The 18,685-nt window shown below is 44.3% G+C and overlaps 1 protein-coding gene across 1 annotated transcript; it reads right to left on the bottom strand.

Annotated features, from left to right (window-relative positions):
- Window positions 1–3,183: 3,183 nt before the first annotated feature.
- Window positions 3,184–17,818, bottom strand: MEIOC (meiosis specific with coiled-coil domain; the record flags this gene model as incomplete). Its single annotated transcript, XM_082332170.1, has 7 exons — window positions 17,699–17,818; window positions 16,275–16,432; window positions 16,040–16,144; window positions 12,668–14,528; window positions 10,874–11,008; window positions 6,767–6,947; window positions 3,184–3,407 (listed from the first exon to the last, which is right to left on the bottom strand). The coding sequence occupies exons 1-7, from the start codon at window positions 17,738–17,740 to the stop codon at window positions 3,184–3,186; spliced, it is 2,706 nt and encodes a 901-aa protein (XP_082188296.1). The 5' UTR covers window positions 17,741–17,818.
- Window positions 17,819–18,685: the final 867 nt, after the last annotated feature.

Here is an 18,685-nt window from a genome sequence, read left to right as displayed (position 1 = left end):
TTCCCAGCCTGGGGCGCTGCGGTGGGTCCTGGCTGCAGCGTTGCGTTCGAGGGTGGTTCACGCGGCTGCCAGCGTGCGGGACTGCAGCGGGACGGGGAGTAGCTGTTGAGGGAGAAGGGTGTCACAGCAACACCACCACGCAGGGGCCGCTCACACCCCAGCACCGTTCTCCTGCCAACCGGAGCCCTTCGCGCAGCCCCGGCCTTGAGGCTGGGTCAGGGCACTAAGCCACGCGGCCCTAGCCACGTGTGGGTTTCGGGAAGCTGCTGGTTCTTGGGCGATTTTACACATCCACTCGCACCTCGGTTGCTCTGACAGCAGCAGGAGGTGGTAGGAGTTTTGTTTTTTGTTCCCACATTCCTACACTGGGCACCAAGAGTGCTGCGACCTGGCACTGAACTTACCCGTGGAAAGCAAGCCGAGGGCTGGATGCTGGCACACCAGAGCCTGTTATAGCTCATTTCTTGAAACCTTTGGTTGTAAAGGTCCACAGAAAACAGCTGCGTTCGCTTACTCCCGACAGGAACTGACATCCCACGGTTTCCAGCAGACATCCTGGGGCAGAGCAGAGAACCACAACCACCCCGCGGCCCCTCGCCGGGGCAGCTTCACCAGCAGTCGGTGCTCGAAACCCAAGGCGTGCTCCAGCCTCGCGCAAACACGCAGACACGCAAACCGAGGGTGCCCCGAGGGGTCAGGCTGCCCCTTGGCCCTGAGCCCCTCGAGCACAGCCAGCGCTTCCCGGCCGGGGGGGCTGCGGGGCAGCTCTGCCTTCACGCTGCAATGATTTTTGCTATTGATTTGGTGCCCAGACCGGACACTGCCCCTGGAGAGCTGAATGCTGGTGCTAGACTAACATTCATGATATTCAGGAGTGCATTACTGGCATCAGCACTAGGAAATTTATAGAGTAGGATTAAATACTCCAGACAGACTGCTAAGATTTCTAGTGCAGATACTGCAATGATTGCATAGGCTTCCTCTGACCGTACGGAGCTTGGAACTAATGAGATACAGGAAAAAAAATCCACCACTTCAGCTTCACTGCACTGATACAATTTTTCCCTTGGTTTGTCTAAAGTTACAGTCATTTCTCTCTACAGAAGAGTAATTTCAGTATCACCATTGCTTTACACCCCTGGGATGGATGCACTCCCCCTGTCTGAGCTTCGGTCCAGGCACTCAGCAACAGGCCTGACCAAAGTGAACCCCGTTGCCTGAGGCTATCGGTGTGAACTTGGCACCAATCCCCCAAAAAAATGGTTTGGCCAGAGACTGGCCTGGTAAGCGACCGAAACTGCGTGGACACAGCAGAAAATCTGACTACAAATCAACCCCTTTACGCTATGAAGACCTGCAGCCACAGGACCCCCTGAGCTCTCCCTCCGCAGCAGCGGGCGGCGCGGCGGCGATCCCCCCTTGCCCGAGGTCACCCGAGGCAGAGATCCCTTCCCTGACTCCAGGCTCGGTAAGCGATGTTTTTTGCATGCCTGTAACACTTGAGGTACATACAGCAAGCTTACGCGACAATCTTTGTATCCTATGCTAACTTTAAGCGTAGTATTGACCGCCAATCCATCTGTACTTATGAAATATTTTCTGTACCTAAGTTTACTGATTAGAACTCAACGCACTAACTGCTAGATCAGATCTGCCCGAGGGATCTCCGATTCCTCTCCTGCGACAGCCTCTTAACTTCAGTCCCTAACTGAAAATCCCAGTCCCTGTGGACGGATCCAGCTCTAGGAGCTGAGGCCATGAAGACAAACACCGAACAAACGCTCTTCAACACAAGCGAATTTATTTCTTACCAGACAGCCTAAAGTCAGTACAGCATTGCTTTTAACATCAACGTGTCCTAGGTTAAACTTAACAAATCTCCGTGCAGTGCCTTGCGGTCTGAAGATGTGCTTTGCTCTCCTGCCCAGATAAGCTCGCTCTGGCAGTGCTTTTGGTCATTTCAGTGATCAAAACGGTTCCTCCGCTTTCTGCTGCATTCTCGTTCAGTTTCTCACATCATCTAATGACAATTTATGTGGTGCGATCACACCTTTCGCATACCAGGATTTCCAGAAGTAGGAAGAACACAGACATTTAAAATATCAGGGTATCTAGGCAAGGACGGTTGAATAAATTTAATCCACACATTATAAACGCGATGCTAGATGTGTTAAAACCCCGTATCTCCTGAGCCACATAATACCAACAATTCGTATCAGTGAATAAGTTACTTAGATTCCGTACAGATCAAGATATGCAGAGAAACGCCAAGTAGTAATAGCTGTCAAAAATGCAGAGGTAAACTAATAAGTCTAAAATATGACAACCAAATTTCAAACCAAACCAGCGAAAGAGTAACTTTAAGAAAACCTACATTTCAGAACTTTGTGATACCTCTTCAAATTTTAAAGTGAAGGTATTAAAAACAAGACTCATTATTTCAGCTGCTGCACAGCGTTTTAAAGGATAATCCTGTATGCGTGTCATATTTTGATTACGTTTAAATACTTTAAAACAGAGGTTCTTTTTTTCCCAAGAGCATGCCCAAATGATTTGGACATATTTCCTAAATTGCATGGTTTCACAACAGCAATTTTGTCATACCAGTAATTTAGTAGAACCCGGTGCATCTCCTTTCAGAAGCTTAGATTCTAAAATCTCAAATTCATAAATATTTATATTTTAAATATTTAATTTTACATGAATATTGGGTATTCCTAGCATTTTTTCCTCCTGTTTCCAGGTATTAGTTTGATAAGGAAACCATTTTTACATCACAATCTTATCTGATACTGACTGGACACCCCCTTAGACTACAGTCTTTAAGAATCATTATTTTAAAACCTATTTCCTAAAGCAAAACTAAAGAAGTTATCGGAAGAGTTGTACACCAGGGTTCACCTGCAGAAGTTAAATAATATCGTGGCTGTTAATTAATTAGTCTGATTATTTTTTAAGTTAACATTCACCAGTTCGGCTTTACAATATTCTGATGCTGCTGTAACGTTAACAGTTTAAGTAGAACCCGAGAGCCCGTAAAGCAAATTCAACTTCTCGTCAAGATACAGCTTTAAATACGAATATTAGTAGTTCAAACTTTACAAATAATTAAAAAGAATTAGTGTATCATCTCTCATACATACAGACTGCGGAGTGTGTTTTTGCATGCGACCGGTATTTCCGTTAGTGCTTGCTTACTTCGGCCCTCTGGTTTAGGATGCTGCAGCTGGTCACGGTTTCGCACACTTTTTCTTCAGGCTGCACTGCCTCCCGAACAGCTTTCTCTGGATCCGGTTTTCCAGCTGAAGATTTCGGTAGGGTCATCTGGAGCGCGCACCAGAGAATTGTACGTGCTTTACGTGTTGCTACGCTCATCTCTCTAATTGCCAAAGCAAGAGCAAACACATCTGCAGGGAGGAAACAGCGTTTTAATCTTTATTACACAGGTCACCAGCAAGCGCTATTTGGGATTCATTCACTCTGACAATGCTGAACTTTTTAGGCCCTTTTTAGTGTCTGATTTTGTGGCTGTCTCTTTATAAGGTTGTAAAAGTTGCATCTAAGCAAGCAGTGATTTTTAGGCCCTCGTACAAAGAGTATATGGAATTTAGGTACTTTTTGTTACAGCTCCCGCTTAGCTGTCCCCGATGACCAGGAGCACCTAAGCCTTACGGTCGGCTCTGTTTTGGAAAGCGTTCCACGTACGCGCGTACTGAAGGCATCTCGCCCCTTCCCGTGCGAGCTCATCGCTGAGCGTTCACAGCAACCCCTCCAGACCCACAAAGCGGATCCTCTGCCCATCTGATTAAGACAGGTGAAGGAATGGCTTGTTTATGGCATTTTATTAAAGCATACAGTTCACGTTCTGCAAAAACGTGTCAAACACTTTAAAATAAAGAGTAAGGTGGTGCAGCGGTCCCTTTGTTCAACAGCAATGTCTTCATGCATAGATAATGCTTTGATTTTAATTCCAGCCTGTGTGTGAGGAAACAAATTTGATACCCTCTTCTAGGCACCAGAGTTTTCAGCCAGAACTTGCACGTTATTTTGGGGCAGGGGCACCCTCACTCTTCTCGGAGCTGGGTCACACCGCACCGTACGCTGGGCTGCACAGAAAGCACGTGTGCACTTCCCTCCCTGTCAAACATTTCCGTGGGGGCTGGAAGCAGTGAAGTCAAAGTCTGCTCTTCCAAGTGCTCATGCTCAGTAAGCATGACTGCGGTTTCGTTTTATTGCAAAAACCTGGCACCTACCTTCAGCCAGAATTCTTGGATTCACTGTTCCAGGGGAAAGCATCCCCCTCCTGGCGGTGCCGGGGGCGTCTCAGAAAAGGGCAGAATGTAGAGGCCTAACCGTATCCCCTCACCATCCCTCCTCACCAGCTCGTGTGGCTCTTGTTCCCCGGGCTGGTTTCTGTGAAACCCATTCTGAGACATCCCTCCTTCCTTCTGCACCGAGCGACCACCGGTTCCTCTACAGTTACCACTGCTGTACCACAGTACAGAAAATCGATTTAGGTAACTGTGAAGAATCACCATGAAAATCCACTTGTCCAACACAAGTGCCAGCCATCCAAAGAACTTTAGAAGGTTGTGTTTGGAAGGGTAACTCCAGAGAAATAAAGGACAGACTAGAGAGTGGGAGGACGTGATTATCAGGTCTTGTGCTTTCAAAATTCCAATTTCCACCCCAAGCTTTGTGGAATCAAGAAGAGACCACAGGAATGGCGTCATCGGGACTGCCTAGGAGAAGCTAAGAAACAAGCGGCACTCACATAAATGCGCATCTCAAAGCTGTAAGGTAGGGATGGCATTTGGGTCACTACCAGGGAAGAAGGGAACATGCCAGAGTAATAAGGAAGAGTTGTTTTAAAGTCTTTGGCTGAATGCAGTGCCTGAGAGTTACAGACATGAAAAAGGTCTTTTCCCCCCTCAGATGATCTGTAACATCTATATCCTTCTGAAAGATCCTGAAAACTCAATCTAGGGCGATCTCAAAGCAGAGGTATGGTCAGACAGCTCTGAAAGGCTTGACGGCTGTTCTGGGTGACAGATGGCACTCCCTAACACCCTTTTTCTGATCATTGTGGTTTCTTCCAGAACTTCATTAAGCAGTCAAAAACATTTACAAACAACTGCCGGATACCTCATTCAGTTCCACAACTTCAGCGTGTGAGAGCAGAAGTTTTCAGCCCCAGGTTGTGCATGAATACAACCAATATGAGGCAGCTCAGATCCACCTGCTTCCCACTGAAGTAAATCTGTGTTGTGACTGAAGTGCAGGAGCTGGGAGAAGAAAAGACCATGGCTCACGTATGAATTTTGTTTAAATCAAACTTCCTGGAATAGAGGACACAACAGACAGGTCCTGCTGATAAGACGTACTTCAGATCAGATCACATGGAACAAAAAGGCGTTGTGGAAACAGGGTTGGGTGGGGAAGACCTCTTCTCAAACAAACCAAAACTATTAACAACAAGAAAGCTGAGATGCACTGCTTCAGGCATCTTCCTCAAGGCTCTCCCAGACCTGCAGCAAATGTAGGTGCTACATTCAATAGTCTACTGTTAGAAAAACCCTCCCCAGTTGCCACAACAGGCTAAGGCATCTTGGGGCCAGCCAGTATGGAGGATGAGAGGCAGACAAAGAAAGGGCACCCTTCGAGTTAAGTGATCAGATCCCACTGCACGATGCCCACTTCTTTCCCTTCTCGTCTCAAAGCAGCCGGACCAGCGAGCAGATCTCGAGGTTTGACAGCTCCTCCTTTCCAGACTACCCGGTTCCAAAGAGCGAACTGATCTGGTTGAAAAGTAGCGCCAAGTAAAGCCAGCACCCATTATTTTCATGGGCTTAAACCCCCAAAAACCCCTTTCATCTTAACCAGTCGCATCACCTTCAGTCAAGGTAAAGAGAAACAAAGATGAACAGGTGAAAAGAAAAATTGCTATAGTCTATCTTTTGAAGTGAACTTGACAATTACAGAACTGCACGATGGGACACCCTAAAGAAGTAAAATAATCCATCTAATTCAGCTGTGGAAAGAGGGGCAGGAAGTGAAGAGAGGACTCCCAGAAATGTGAGAAAGCTTCCAACACAGAGCCATCGGTCAGAGCATCACGGGTAGCAGGAATTCATTCTGCCTCACATCTAAGAGAGAGGGGAATCTGCCATTCTGCCTGTGCGCTACTGAAAGATTAAGCTGAATATTCTGCATATTTTGCATACCATTAAGAAGAAAAACATTCTGACCAATATATTTTTGTGTATCCATCCAAAATATGATTTGTATTTTATGTCAATCTATGACAGAACGTGCTTGAAGAGGAAATCCATTCGTAATGCAAGGCCATCTTGGTCTCAGCAGGGAGATACCAAGGAAGTTCTACGCAGAAATATGGACAGGGCTGGAGGGGTGATGGGAACAGGAATACGAGGGACGGGGGGAGAAAGAGGCAATAGCTTAATATCATCTCCAATCCCCAACTGCATTACAAAAACCCCCATTACCTCTGCATTACTTGCTAGTTTATGAAATGAATAAATGCACTCCAAATTGATTTAACTCATTTATCTGTAAAACCCAGTTTTAGTGTCCTCTCAAAACCATCATCTAAAACCCATACAGTCTGCCTTTCTCAAAGCTCTACACACTGAAAAATAAATTAAAACTTTCATACAACCCCCCTCACACTTATTTTTTATTATAGACTTGCAATATATGTAGAATTTTTCAGCTACCTTATAAAAGTACGTAAGCATAGTTATACCTCTGTCATCTTGGCATCTGGGAGCTCCTTGCCTCTGTCGATTTGAAGCATTTACAATTTCATCTTTTCTACGTGACTGCACTACGTGAATTACCTCCAGATGTTTATCAAGAGCAGTAGAAATGTTAGCATGAAGGGGAGAACTGCGAAGGCGCTCCATTTTTCCCAGTAAAGTCACAACCTAATGAACATTTTACATGTTACAGGAGTTCAAACTATACTCATCTAGACTTAAAATTAACTAGATTAGGAAGAACAGATTAACGATAACCATTATTTTCTTTAAAGAACAGTTCATAAAGTTACAGTTGAAGTAGTTAAATTCTTACCCAGGATTTCTTCTTCTCCAAAACCGAAGCTGTAGAATACCTGGCTGTGCACAACACAACAGCAAAGCTAAAATACCCAAACACTAGGACGCCCAGCTTACTAGTTAATAACGGGTATATACACCTTTGAGGCAACCGTGTAACAGGAGGTGGTTCCGTGACAACGTGCATTCCTCTGAGCCAAGACCACTGTGGTCCTCCCTTCCATTAGCGTTGCTGCCATTATCCGAGTGAAAACCAGTCCCCAAAGACTGGCCAGGTCTCACCCAGATGACCTCCTTGTGCTGTGCCAGCGCAAAGCAATGGGCAACGTGGGAGAGCAGCAGTCTCCGTTTGGCTAAAGCTGCTGTGGAACCACACGCGTAGGCTGACTTTCCGGGTGGATACTCAAGGCTAAAGGAGCTCTTTCAGAGAATATCGAGCACAACCACTCAAAAATCATTCAGTTTTGATTAGTTAATTGAAAATCTGTGTCTTTGTTGTCTTGTTTATCTTACAACGGTCACATTACTATGAACTTCCCCTTGGCGAGCCATTTCTCAGCTGTGGTTCACAGACCACTGAAGAACCTGGTTACTGGTCTGCAGAAAGAGAGAAAACTAAAAATTCCAAAATTGTAATGTTTACTGGGCAATGGCTACACTTGATGCCCTATAAAGAAGCCTGATGATTAATGGTCATCCACAGGTTAAAAATAAGAACCAGAGGGTCTGCGAGCACAGTGCAAAGAGAAGGTCTTGATGTTTCCGTGCAACAGAAAGACTGTAGGCTTCCCTAGGAAAAAGACTGTGATGGAGCTTTTAAAATGTAAGAAAGGGTGGTTAACAAAGGAATTTGAACCAGGACAATTTGCCCAACCTGCCCCAAGTATCCTCAGAGCAGGCTGCCGGCCAAGACAGTTATTTTGGCAACAGCATCCACAACAGCAGAACAGAGCAGCCACTCCTTGCCACCGGGCTCAGGAGAGAGCATTCAAGAAGGAGCAAGCTCCCACTGCCAGGCTTGTCCTGCTCTCCCTTAAATCTGTCGAAAGCCTGGTGGGGGGAAAAAAAAACATAGGCAGGAATGAACTGCGAAAGTTACCGTGACAGCAGCAACAACCAATAAACTCAAAAAGTGCCATTTCACATTTGTAAGGAAGCTGAGAGTTTAAAAAAATGCGAAGGGAGAACTTCACACGAACAACTGAGCAGTCAGTCACTAGGATAGGAAACTAAAGTAGGTAAGATTGATTGAAAATCCCTAGATTTGTTTCTGAAGAAAAATCCAGACTTCAAGGAGCGGCACAGTAGGATTACATAAGTAAGTGAAACACAGTAAGATGAACTTGAAGTCATTTCCCAGTCTTAACTGAGGAAAGGACTTACGTTCTGAAGACCTGGTTTTCAGATACCACAGCATCATCCAACGGGATCCACAGTTGATTGATAGTTAAATGCCCACGTTCTTTATACTAAGCCTGGGAGAAGTGCCAGGTGTCTAAAAGCAAAATCCACAGAAGTCGGCAAAGCTGGGCTGCCCCAGCAACCCAATGGGAACCACTGACAGCTCAAATGCTTGCCTTCCCATCCCCTCAGGTTTTTCAGTTCATCCCGCACTCCCAAGAGACACTTCCTTCCACTCACGACTCAGGGGCGTTAACTAAACCTGCCCTTCTCTCGCAAAGCGCAACTGATCCCTTTTGACTGTCGCAGGGCTTGCTGAGGAAGTCAGATCCTTCCCTGGGCAAAGCAGCAAGCCACCAGCGACGCTGAGGCTGCCGCTGGAGTGGCAGGGTCCCAGCGCAACAGCCAGCAGAGCCACGGACCTGCAGTCCAGAGGCGAGCATGCACCGTGGGCAAGGAGTGCCATCTCAGGCCCAGCTTTGATGACCATTCTTCACAAAACAACATATCTGGAACAGGGACTATAATGCTTTCCCCAGCTCAGACAGATACCCTCACTACTAGAAATAAGCTAGTATTTCCCCGGCTCTGGCAAAAATCATTACCAGTCCAGAACAGAAGAGCTTCAACAGGCCAAGCTGAATGTCCGGCCTCAGAGTACCCCACAGCGGGTAACTATGGCATTCTCCAGTTCACACGGGAGATGAGATGCAGTCTGTAGAGAGGAGATCCTGGCTTAAAGTGTGTTCTCTGACTATTAAGTGGTTTTAATAGCTGCCGATGACATAGTGAAGGAAGCTACTGTCACCTCTCCATCAGCCATGCTTTGTTCTGGAACTGAAAGCAACTGCAAGTGGAAGTCTCAAATGAGGAAACCAAAGTAAAGTGCGTGACCACCAAGACGATTTAACTAGAGGCTCCACACTGCGAAGAGTTAATCCCAGATTCAGCCAGCTCAGCCTCCACTTGAACCTTTGTACCGGTGTTCCTCTTTGGCCATCACTAAGCTTTTTGATATTAGAATCCAGGTTCAACAGCGCCACTGTGCCTTCTTAAAACAGCGCCACTGTGCCTTCTTAAAACCACTTTTCAGTTGCTACCTAACAAGTGTGTGAGGTTCTGTACTCTGAAGCTTGGTACCTCGAATGGCCAGACAAGATTACGTCCTTTTTCAGATGTACTTTTAAAGTATTAGGACAAGGACAGGCAAGCCTTCTAGAAGTGGAAACTTCTTAACACTGTTCTTTTGGGGTTCATAGAACAGTAGTTTAAGAAGTGTACACGAAGCCTATCAACACATCTTTCACTATACTCTCCTCATCTGTATGGACAAAACCAGCCAGTTGCACAAGACAGATTTCAGCAGGCAGTGAGCAGACATGGCTCCATGGCTTATTTCACCTGTGCGAGACTGGTAGGAAAGGCTGCGTCTTACCACCGCTGCCCTGGGAGCGGCTGAGCTCAGCAGTACCGGCTCCTCCAAGAACCAGCGTTTCTCAGAACAGCAGCAGCTGCCTTTAAATCCCACGTCCCCTCGCAGGGGCAGGCTTCGGCTTTCAGCCCACATCTCTCCTCCTTCTGCAGCATGAGCACCCTGGCTCCGGCCTCTCAGCCTCAGGAGAGCCCCGATCAGACCCTCGCTATTCCGCTGGCAGCACAGATCCGCTCTGCTTGTGCTCGCCTCCTCCCTCTCGTCTCCCCTGCAGAATTCAGCGCCAGCTGCTGCTTCACAAAGAAGCACGACACTGCACACTGGCACCATCGTTTGGCCACAGAGCCACAGGCAGCTCAAAAGACACTAGTCACGCTTGCCCTACAGGTTGTGGCTGTTTGGCTTAAGAAGCAAACTAGAATGTAGAAAATCAGGCTGAAGTGGCAGCAAATAACCATTCTGCATTAAAAAAATACAAGACTCTCAAGCAAATATATATCAAAGTCTTACAAACATTAATTAAACTTGCTTTTTTCCCCCCAAATACTTCCTCTAATAGAGTGTCTACAAATCTATATTGAACATTTCTCTGCTGAGCTGCTCAAAACAGAAAAGCTCAACAGTCAGGCACATCTTAGAGCTGTGCAAGCAGTTAGGCTCGATGACTGGATTCTGGCATCTCATGCATGCTTTCGTACTAGAAAACACATCCTCCCGGCACGTATGCATGTAAACGTGAGCCTCAGCTACTCAGTGGGCTCCCTGGTAACAGCAGCAGTGAACCCGGAGCTGCAGAAATTCCAGCAGGGACTGCTGAAATGTTATTCCCTGCATAGCATTTAAGAACAAAGCTATTTTGGGAAAAGCTGCTCTGATCATCTTATATATCTTATCCTGTACTCTAAGTTCTGTGTGAGAAGTTTAACAGATTTTTTTTTTCTTTTTTAGTCTTACAACTCACTCTGGCTTGTTCACGTAGCTGATCCACAATTAAGCGATCAACTCTTGATGGGTTTGATGTCAGCCTTGGAATCGGAGTGTTGTTAGCACTGGAAACCTTTTTCCCTTGGAAATTCTTAGCAAGAGCTGATTCAGTCTGCAGGAAAAGAAAATAATAACTCCCTAAGAATGTAAGCTGCAAAGTGTGCTTCATTACAGAAACAAGGAAAAATATCAGATATACAAGTTTTTTCCCTTAGGGCTTTGGATTTGTTTTTAAAAGCAGATAATGAGGATTCAGGCATTTGGGATTTAACCATTTGGTAAGACAACCACCTGTTTTCAGTGAACAACCACTTTACTCAAAGCAGTTCAACTAAAATAATTATGCCAACATAACATGTTTCAGAAGTGCTACGGCTTCTCGCACTCTGACTACAGCCTGTACTAATTTTGCCTGTAAATAAGAATGAGCAAACAGGTGTGGACCTCATCCACAAAATTAAATTGTTTAAGTCAGCAAGTAACCTGAATTTTAGTCAAAATTACAGAAAGCTTTCTTGTTTTGTTAAAATGAAATCATATTTTATTTAACCATCAGAAAATTACTTTGATACCTGACTGTAAGATTTCAAATTTCACTCTCTCTCACCCCGTTGTTATGTCCCTCTGGAACACCTGTGACAACGTACAGCTAGCTACATCTGTTTTAAAATTGCATTTCTTAGGTTGTCTTGTGGTGGTCCACACAAAGCTGCAGCCTGATTTCCTCCACCGTGTCCCGCTGCCATGCACGTGCCAACTCTCTCTCTTTTGCACTTTTCTATGCAAGCCCAGAGATCAATCTCCCCTCCTCAAGTCAAGCCCATTCTCTCTCTAACCCCTCTATTCAAAGCAACAAACGGCTTTTGTCAGGCAACACTTTGGCAAAAGCCCTCCTGTATTGCATCCCCTCACAATTAAGTTTCTTTGGGTGGACTGGCACAGCAGAGCTCCCGCAGAGAAGCTGACACCCGCATGGCCCGGCCCCACCATTCCCAGGTAACGTTTGGTCAAGCTGCCCCCTCAAAAAGTCACAGCTCCAGATTTTTTTTTTTTTTTTGAATTTCAATACCAGCTAAACTGGGGAAATTCAGACAGCTTTTACATGCAACAAGGGTAGCCTGAAGCACTTCCGCTGATGACCAAAGAGGGCAATTGCTTTAAGTAGGGCTTCTTCATACAGAACTACCTGAATCTTCTAGTTCAGGTGTTTTAATATTACCCTTTCTTTACCCTCCGTTTCTGGGGAAAAAAGAGCCCCTTCAAATACATCTTAGGTTTAAAACTTCAGGGAAACAGGAGGTGAGAAGAACTCATTGAAAGAACTAAAAGTCTAGGGCCTGAGAATTTTAATTAATTCTTGAAAGGATTAAAGTTTAGTCCCAATTCAACATATAATTAATGGATTTGTTTTCAAAGTTTCCGGATGCATTGTATTTATTGTGTTAAAAAAAAATAAGTGTAACATGGTTTTGTCAGTCATAAACACACCTTCCCCAAGCCCAACACAGACTGAAAGAGTCACTGAATTCTTGCTGTAAGTGCAACACTGAACACAACATTAGTTATGCTCCCAACCAGGCTACAACCCTCAAAACTTCTGGGTTTTGGGTTTTTTTTTTATACAGGGAAGCAAACTCCTAACTTTGAAGTCCCATTAAGCATTTCAACTCCTAACAGTGAGGATTACCCACAATCTCTAACTGGCCCGAGGAGGATGAGATCTACATCAAATCTGTGATACGGCATATTAGTTCGTTTTTTTTTTTTTTACCTTCTTTCTTTCTTTCTCCAAAGCTCTCCACTGTTCGTAACATTCTTCTAGTCTAACATGAAGTTCACTGGCAGGCCCACTACGGGTTTTAACTTGCCTTTGAAATCCAAATGCTGGTACAAAACCAGAAAAAGAACCGTCACCGTACATCTTATCGTTAAAATAAGGGTAGAAGCGTTTTAAATCATCGCGGGAGAACAAATCGTGGGACTCCATCAGAGGGACAACGGAACGGCCAAACAGGCGAGCCGATCTCAAGGGGAACGCGCTTGAACCCAGCTGCTGATTACGCCTGAAGTCACCCATCATGCAACTGCTGGAAAAGCTTGGAGCCTGCAGGCAAGTCACCGGATTGACGGCGCTACTGTCTCCGCTCCCCTGCCCGAGATTAAACTGACCCTGAGACTCCATGAAATCTTGGTACATGCTCTGCAACAACCCATCGCCGTGTTTTTGTCCTTCCGGATCATAATGTTCACTCTGTGGCTTCAACTGGAACCGGTGTTTGTTCATATTTTCAGTGATCCCAAACTGCTGAGCTGAATAATAGTCACAGAATCCGTTTGGCTGCTTTAATTTCTTTTCACTTAAATACTCAATGAGATTCTCTTCTCCACTCCTAACTAGTGCTTCCACGCAAGCAGCAGACCGAGCTCGTTCTGCAGCATTATAACCAAAATCAAGACTTGAAAAAAATGAAGGATTATCTTGACAGTACTTGTGAAATAAATTACTATTTAAAGGGAAATTTGAAGATGATAACTGAAAAAAGTCATTAGAATGACTGGAACTTTTTGGAAAAGCAGGTAAATGATTATTCAGTTTCAACAAAGGATTTGGATTCTGAAATGGGACGGAAGCAGCGGGTTTAGTCGGAACGTTCATCCAAGCTGACCTTACATTAGCACCTGCTGAAGGGTTTGCCGAGTTTGGTAATAATGGGAGTGATTTACAGTACTCCGAATTCTGAAGATCAGACTTGGAAAACTGCTGCTTTTCTACGCCATTTGCACAGTCACTATTCCCTGGACAAGCTGCAAAAGATTTTAGCCCATATTCAAATTTTTGCCCCAAATCAGTGCAGAATGAAGCTTCATTTGCAAATTGTTTTTCTGACAGAAGTCCTACAGCCTTGGGAAATGTAAAGTTTTGCTGATCTGAAATTGTATCTTCTATTTTTTTCTGAGTGCCTGATTTAACTTGAAATAATTTAGTATAGGGTTCTGTGTCCAGAGATGGTGTCTCAATGGTTCCATTTACTAACTTTTTATTTTCCGGGAGGCTACAATTGGTGCTCTTGTTAGGCTTTGCTTTACTAGCATGAGAATATTCAGTGTATCTACTATAATCTGCGTTTTCATTATATCTGTGAAACTGCGGAAGAAACGTTTCTGCCCGCTTTTGGTGCGACTGCGCATCTGCTCCTTTGGGGCACACCTTCTCCCTTCCGTAAGAATAAGCATCGGCTCCCGAGTCTTTCATTACTTCTGAATACCCAACTTGGGGCGTAAAGGTGTTTTTCATGTATGGATAGTTCTGATACATGGGTGTTGTCTTAATATTCTCATTAGTCTGCATGTTGCAACAGTTGGCATGATCATTCCTAGAAGGGTACAAACACTGCTCTTCAAGGTCTATGCCAGTAAACCCGCGATAACATTCATCTGCTTTTTGCTGGGATGCCAGATTACTGCTTTGCAAGTACTGTTTTTCGGCAGCAGATACGGATTCACTACTATAAAAACCCTGTTGTGAGACAGCTGCAACAACTGGTCTTTTTGTTTCTGGCAACAGGTCTTGGTGGTCTGCGATTCTGGTTGCATTCATGGGCCATACTGACTTCAAGCTGGAAGGGCAGCTCCTTGAAAAACAAGGATACACGGTTACATTCTTATCTGTGGCGCTCCTCCTCCATCCCCAAAGGCAGAAAAAGGTTTAAGAACCCAATTCTTCCCCAATCATTTCTCTCTATTGATTCAAAGATGTCTTAGCCCAACTTCTATCCACTACTGTCATCTTTGCAGTTTCCCTTAACTAGATGAGAAAACTGGTTCTGGCTTGTCTAAACCCACCCATACGCCCTAGGAGCTGCCTGCTACGCCTTCCAGCTGCAAGCGATGTGTACATACCAAACTCCGTTCAGTCAATCCCATCAAGAGATTTACTGTCTGTCACCACTAAAATACTCCTGGTTAAGCAAGAAGTTACGATAACCATACTTCCCAAGCTGCCCACAACCTTTCAAAGCCGCATCCTAGCGCTCCAGACAAAACGCTTCTCTGTATCATCTTGCTTATCGCTTCCGAATCGCCTGTGTTTTACACTGGCTTACACTGCTTCCTGCAGGTAAATCAGGAATAAGCATCTCAGCACATTTCCTTTCCTTCCACTAATTACCATGAGTTAACAGAGGACAATCACTGCCTGTCAAGGAAAGCTGTAAACAGACTAAGGAAAAAATGGAATTGTGCCTGGAAGTCATTACAGTCACAGCCAAATCTGGCAGTACTGAAGACAGAAATCCAACCTTAACTGCCTGAAGCAAAGGAACTAGTAAGTTATTTTTTGATCAAGACTGACTCTCTCTAAAGTTTTCCCTCACTTCAGCAGCGTAACTCAGCACACATACAGAAATCATTGGAATTTTGGGAGAAGACAGAAAGGAAGAGTGGTGCCTGGCTTGGGAACCTTGAGAACTGGGTTCCCTTTCTTATCCTCGAATACCCAGGCAAAAGACTGTGAGCTCTCGAAGTACCTTGAGGATGCTGGATCTGAATACTTCTGTGTCAAGTTAATACGACTCTCTAATGGTTTCTTCTGGTGCTAGAATATAGGCATAATAAATCTGACATTTAGACATGCAAATATTGCTCAGGTAGCACTAACACCAAGAAACGTTCATTTTCCATGGAATTCTTCCCTACTGCCAGTTCAGGAAAGTGTGAAAGAGTATGATTTCGTGTTTTGTGTATTCTTTCTGTGAATTGAAAATAATTAAGAAAGAAACCTCCAGTCTGAATTCAGTCTTGATCTAAAAAAATAGCCCAAGGCACATATTCAAGGAGATTTATCTGAATACAGCATTCCACAATGCTTGTTAGGGACTTATTTAAAAAACGCCAATTAAAAAGTTCTGTAAATACCAGAAAGCCAGAAACTACCATGTAACTTGAGTACCCAGAGGAAAGCTTTCAAGCATCACAAGCGAAATATTAGGAGATTAGGAGGAAGGAAGGGAAAGCATAAAGAGCATGAGAACTTGCCAGCAGCAGATGCAAAGATGACTAACACAACACAGCTACCGAGACCAGCGAGGGTAGTTTTTGTCAGAGGAAGAGAACGCCAGCAGCGCTTGCATGGCAACACACTCACCCCTCAGCACAATATGGCTGCGATTTGTCTTGTTCTTCCAAGATGTTAGACACAAGTCCATATAAATCTGTTTCACTGCCATAATCATTCCTTTCAGGTTGAATCCTGAAAATGAATTGCATGTTAATTAAAATTATTAATTCGTTCAAAATAATTCATAGGCTAAATTAAAGAAACAAACAAACTCCATTTACTCCTTCAACACACACGTTCTCTCTCTGTCAGAAATGGCTACCTGGACTTCATATTAATCTGAGAAGCAGCAGGCTGCTTAGCATCATCCCCATAGGTAGACCACGGTGCATATAAAAGGGAAGAGTCCACAGGTGCCGAGTACTCTGATGTCGAAAGTGAAGAACTGTAGGTCTGAGGTAGCTCTACATTCTCTTCATTCTGCATTTTATATACAATAAAAGCACCGATTTTAATATTAAACACATCAAATTGCCATTTCATCATTCTACGTGGTTGTAACTGTGTAACCAGAGCATAGGAAGGCAGCAAGCCACGTACTTGCTGACATAATGCTACAGGTAACTTCTGCTGGTGACTACTGCCCAGCGCATATACGCGTAGGAGTAAAAATTTCAGGCCACATCAGCCTGAAACGCCTGCACCAGTTTCCAACAGATGATCACCAACAGGAGTCAGGAGACACTCCCTTCCTCCCAATCACTACAGGTTATTTAAGCTATTGGAGAAAACTTAGAGCCAATTCTTTTCTAGAGAAAAGGTTTTCTACCCAGTTTAAGTGAAAAGGAGCAATTGTTGGTTTGGTTTAAACTCCATATGCTTTCTTAGCTCTTAGTAAGTGAAAAAATTAACAGTGTTTTCACAGGGTTAAATATTAAAGAGGCAGAGTATACTGCTTTACGGAGCAAAGTAGTCTAGCAGCTACAGAAAGCGGCACGCAAAGCCAGGTTTTATTCCCAGTAAGGCTTTCTGCCTAACTACAGGCAGGTCTCCCTATATCACGTCTCAGTTTTCCATGTCTGTAAAATACTTCTGTAAGCAAAGAACGATGCCCAGCTGCTGGACTTAAGGACATGGAAGCACAAAGCCAAACGAGTCTCAGATAGCAAAAGTAATTGGTGTATTATCGAATTACTGGGAATGACTTCTCATTCATTTATTTGAATCTTTTACCTCAGTGAAAGTTTATGGCTATGAAAAGCAAAATGAAAAGCGAGCTCTGATGTATTTAACTGTCCTGGCATTTTCCACTGCTCAGACTGAGAAGCCCCTGCTCAACAGGCTGGTTTGTATGAACGCTTGGACTCTGCCACTGTGGTATGGCATAGAAATATCTGCCGCGATACCTAAGCTTCCCCTTCTTACCGACTTCTCAGTTTTCCTAAAAATAGCCATTTGCTCCTCACTTTGTCTACAATTGTTTCTGGTAACAGAAGAACAAAGAACACAGTGAAATGCTGTTTTACTAAACCCTGCATGTTCCTTCCTCGGTGACTGTATTACAAAAAGTCACCGTCCTTTCTGATTAACATTACGACGACGGAAATTTATTATTAATAAATCAAACACGGTGATTTGTGTTTGCCAGTATAAGCAACTGTATTAGAAATATTTTCTGACCATTTTGTTTACAAGCAACCCAAACTCTTACACAGATATAAAACATTCATTTATAATCAAATGAACCTGTGATTTGTAGCAACCATATAGCGAGCCAGAGCCTGTCATTACGCTACTGAATGCGTCAGTCAGCCTCCCGCCAGCTTCTGCGCTACTCCAGCAGCGACTGCCACCTCTGAACGCAACTTTAGGCTATGCAAGACAAGGAGAAAAAAGTGGTAGAAGGACATAATTATACATAGACCTGAGAGTTGTAGTTTTATACCAACGTGAACTTCTTTAACACTTTAATTTACCTGTAGATTCTGCTCATCTGAGTTTTCAGGTAGGTAGTTCTACGTATTGGCATTAGAACACTTTCCCATTTACCCTTAGAGAAAAGCTTAACTCAACAAACCACAAGAAATTCACAAGGTGTTTCGAGACAGAGGAGGCGCAGCTGAAGAGGAAACCTGTGTTCTCTCCGTTTACACGAGCTGAGCTTCCGAAGGGCTGAAGCACCACAGAAGAACATCAAGTACGGAAGAATTATCCTCCCTGTCACCAACGGCAGCAGAGGAGTCATCCAGCCTTCCACACATCGCTAGACACCTCTGGGCCTTCCATCACTGTTCCTATTACATCGTTTATGTTACAGGAATACATGTACGTGCATTTTCAGATTTCAGGAGCTAGACTTTTGCTATAATACGCACACTGGGAGCTATGGTAGAAATCTGCCCCATTCTGTAACTATGGGAGAAACAGCTTCCACTGAAGCAACACCCCTCTCCCCACCACCAACCTGGAAGTGCTCAGAGGCAGGTGGCCAGTGGGAGCAAGGAAAGAAAACCAAACAAGAAGTTAGGCGTCTTTTCTTCCCTTCTTCAGGTGAGGTACACAAGGAGAATTTAAAGTTAAAATAAAACTGACTGGCTAAAAAAACCTTTTAGCTCACAAATAAATAAGTTATTTGCATAATATTTAAAATATTACCATAGCAGCTCATTTGAAATGCGTATTAAATTCAAAAAAAGTTCAAGGTTCACAGGACTTGCGTTCTGTAAGTATTCT

The sequence above is a fragment of the Platalea leucorodia genome (assembly GCF_965183815.1).
Source record: "Platalea leucorodia genome assembly, chromosome: 22".
Taxonomy (NCBI): Eukaryota; Metazoa; Chordata; class Aves; order Pelecaniformes; family Threskiornithidae; genus Platalea; species Platalea leucorodia.
The sequence above is the reverse complement of the archived record's forward strand: the minus strand, read 5'-3'. Positions and strand labels throughout refer to the sequence as shown.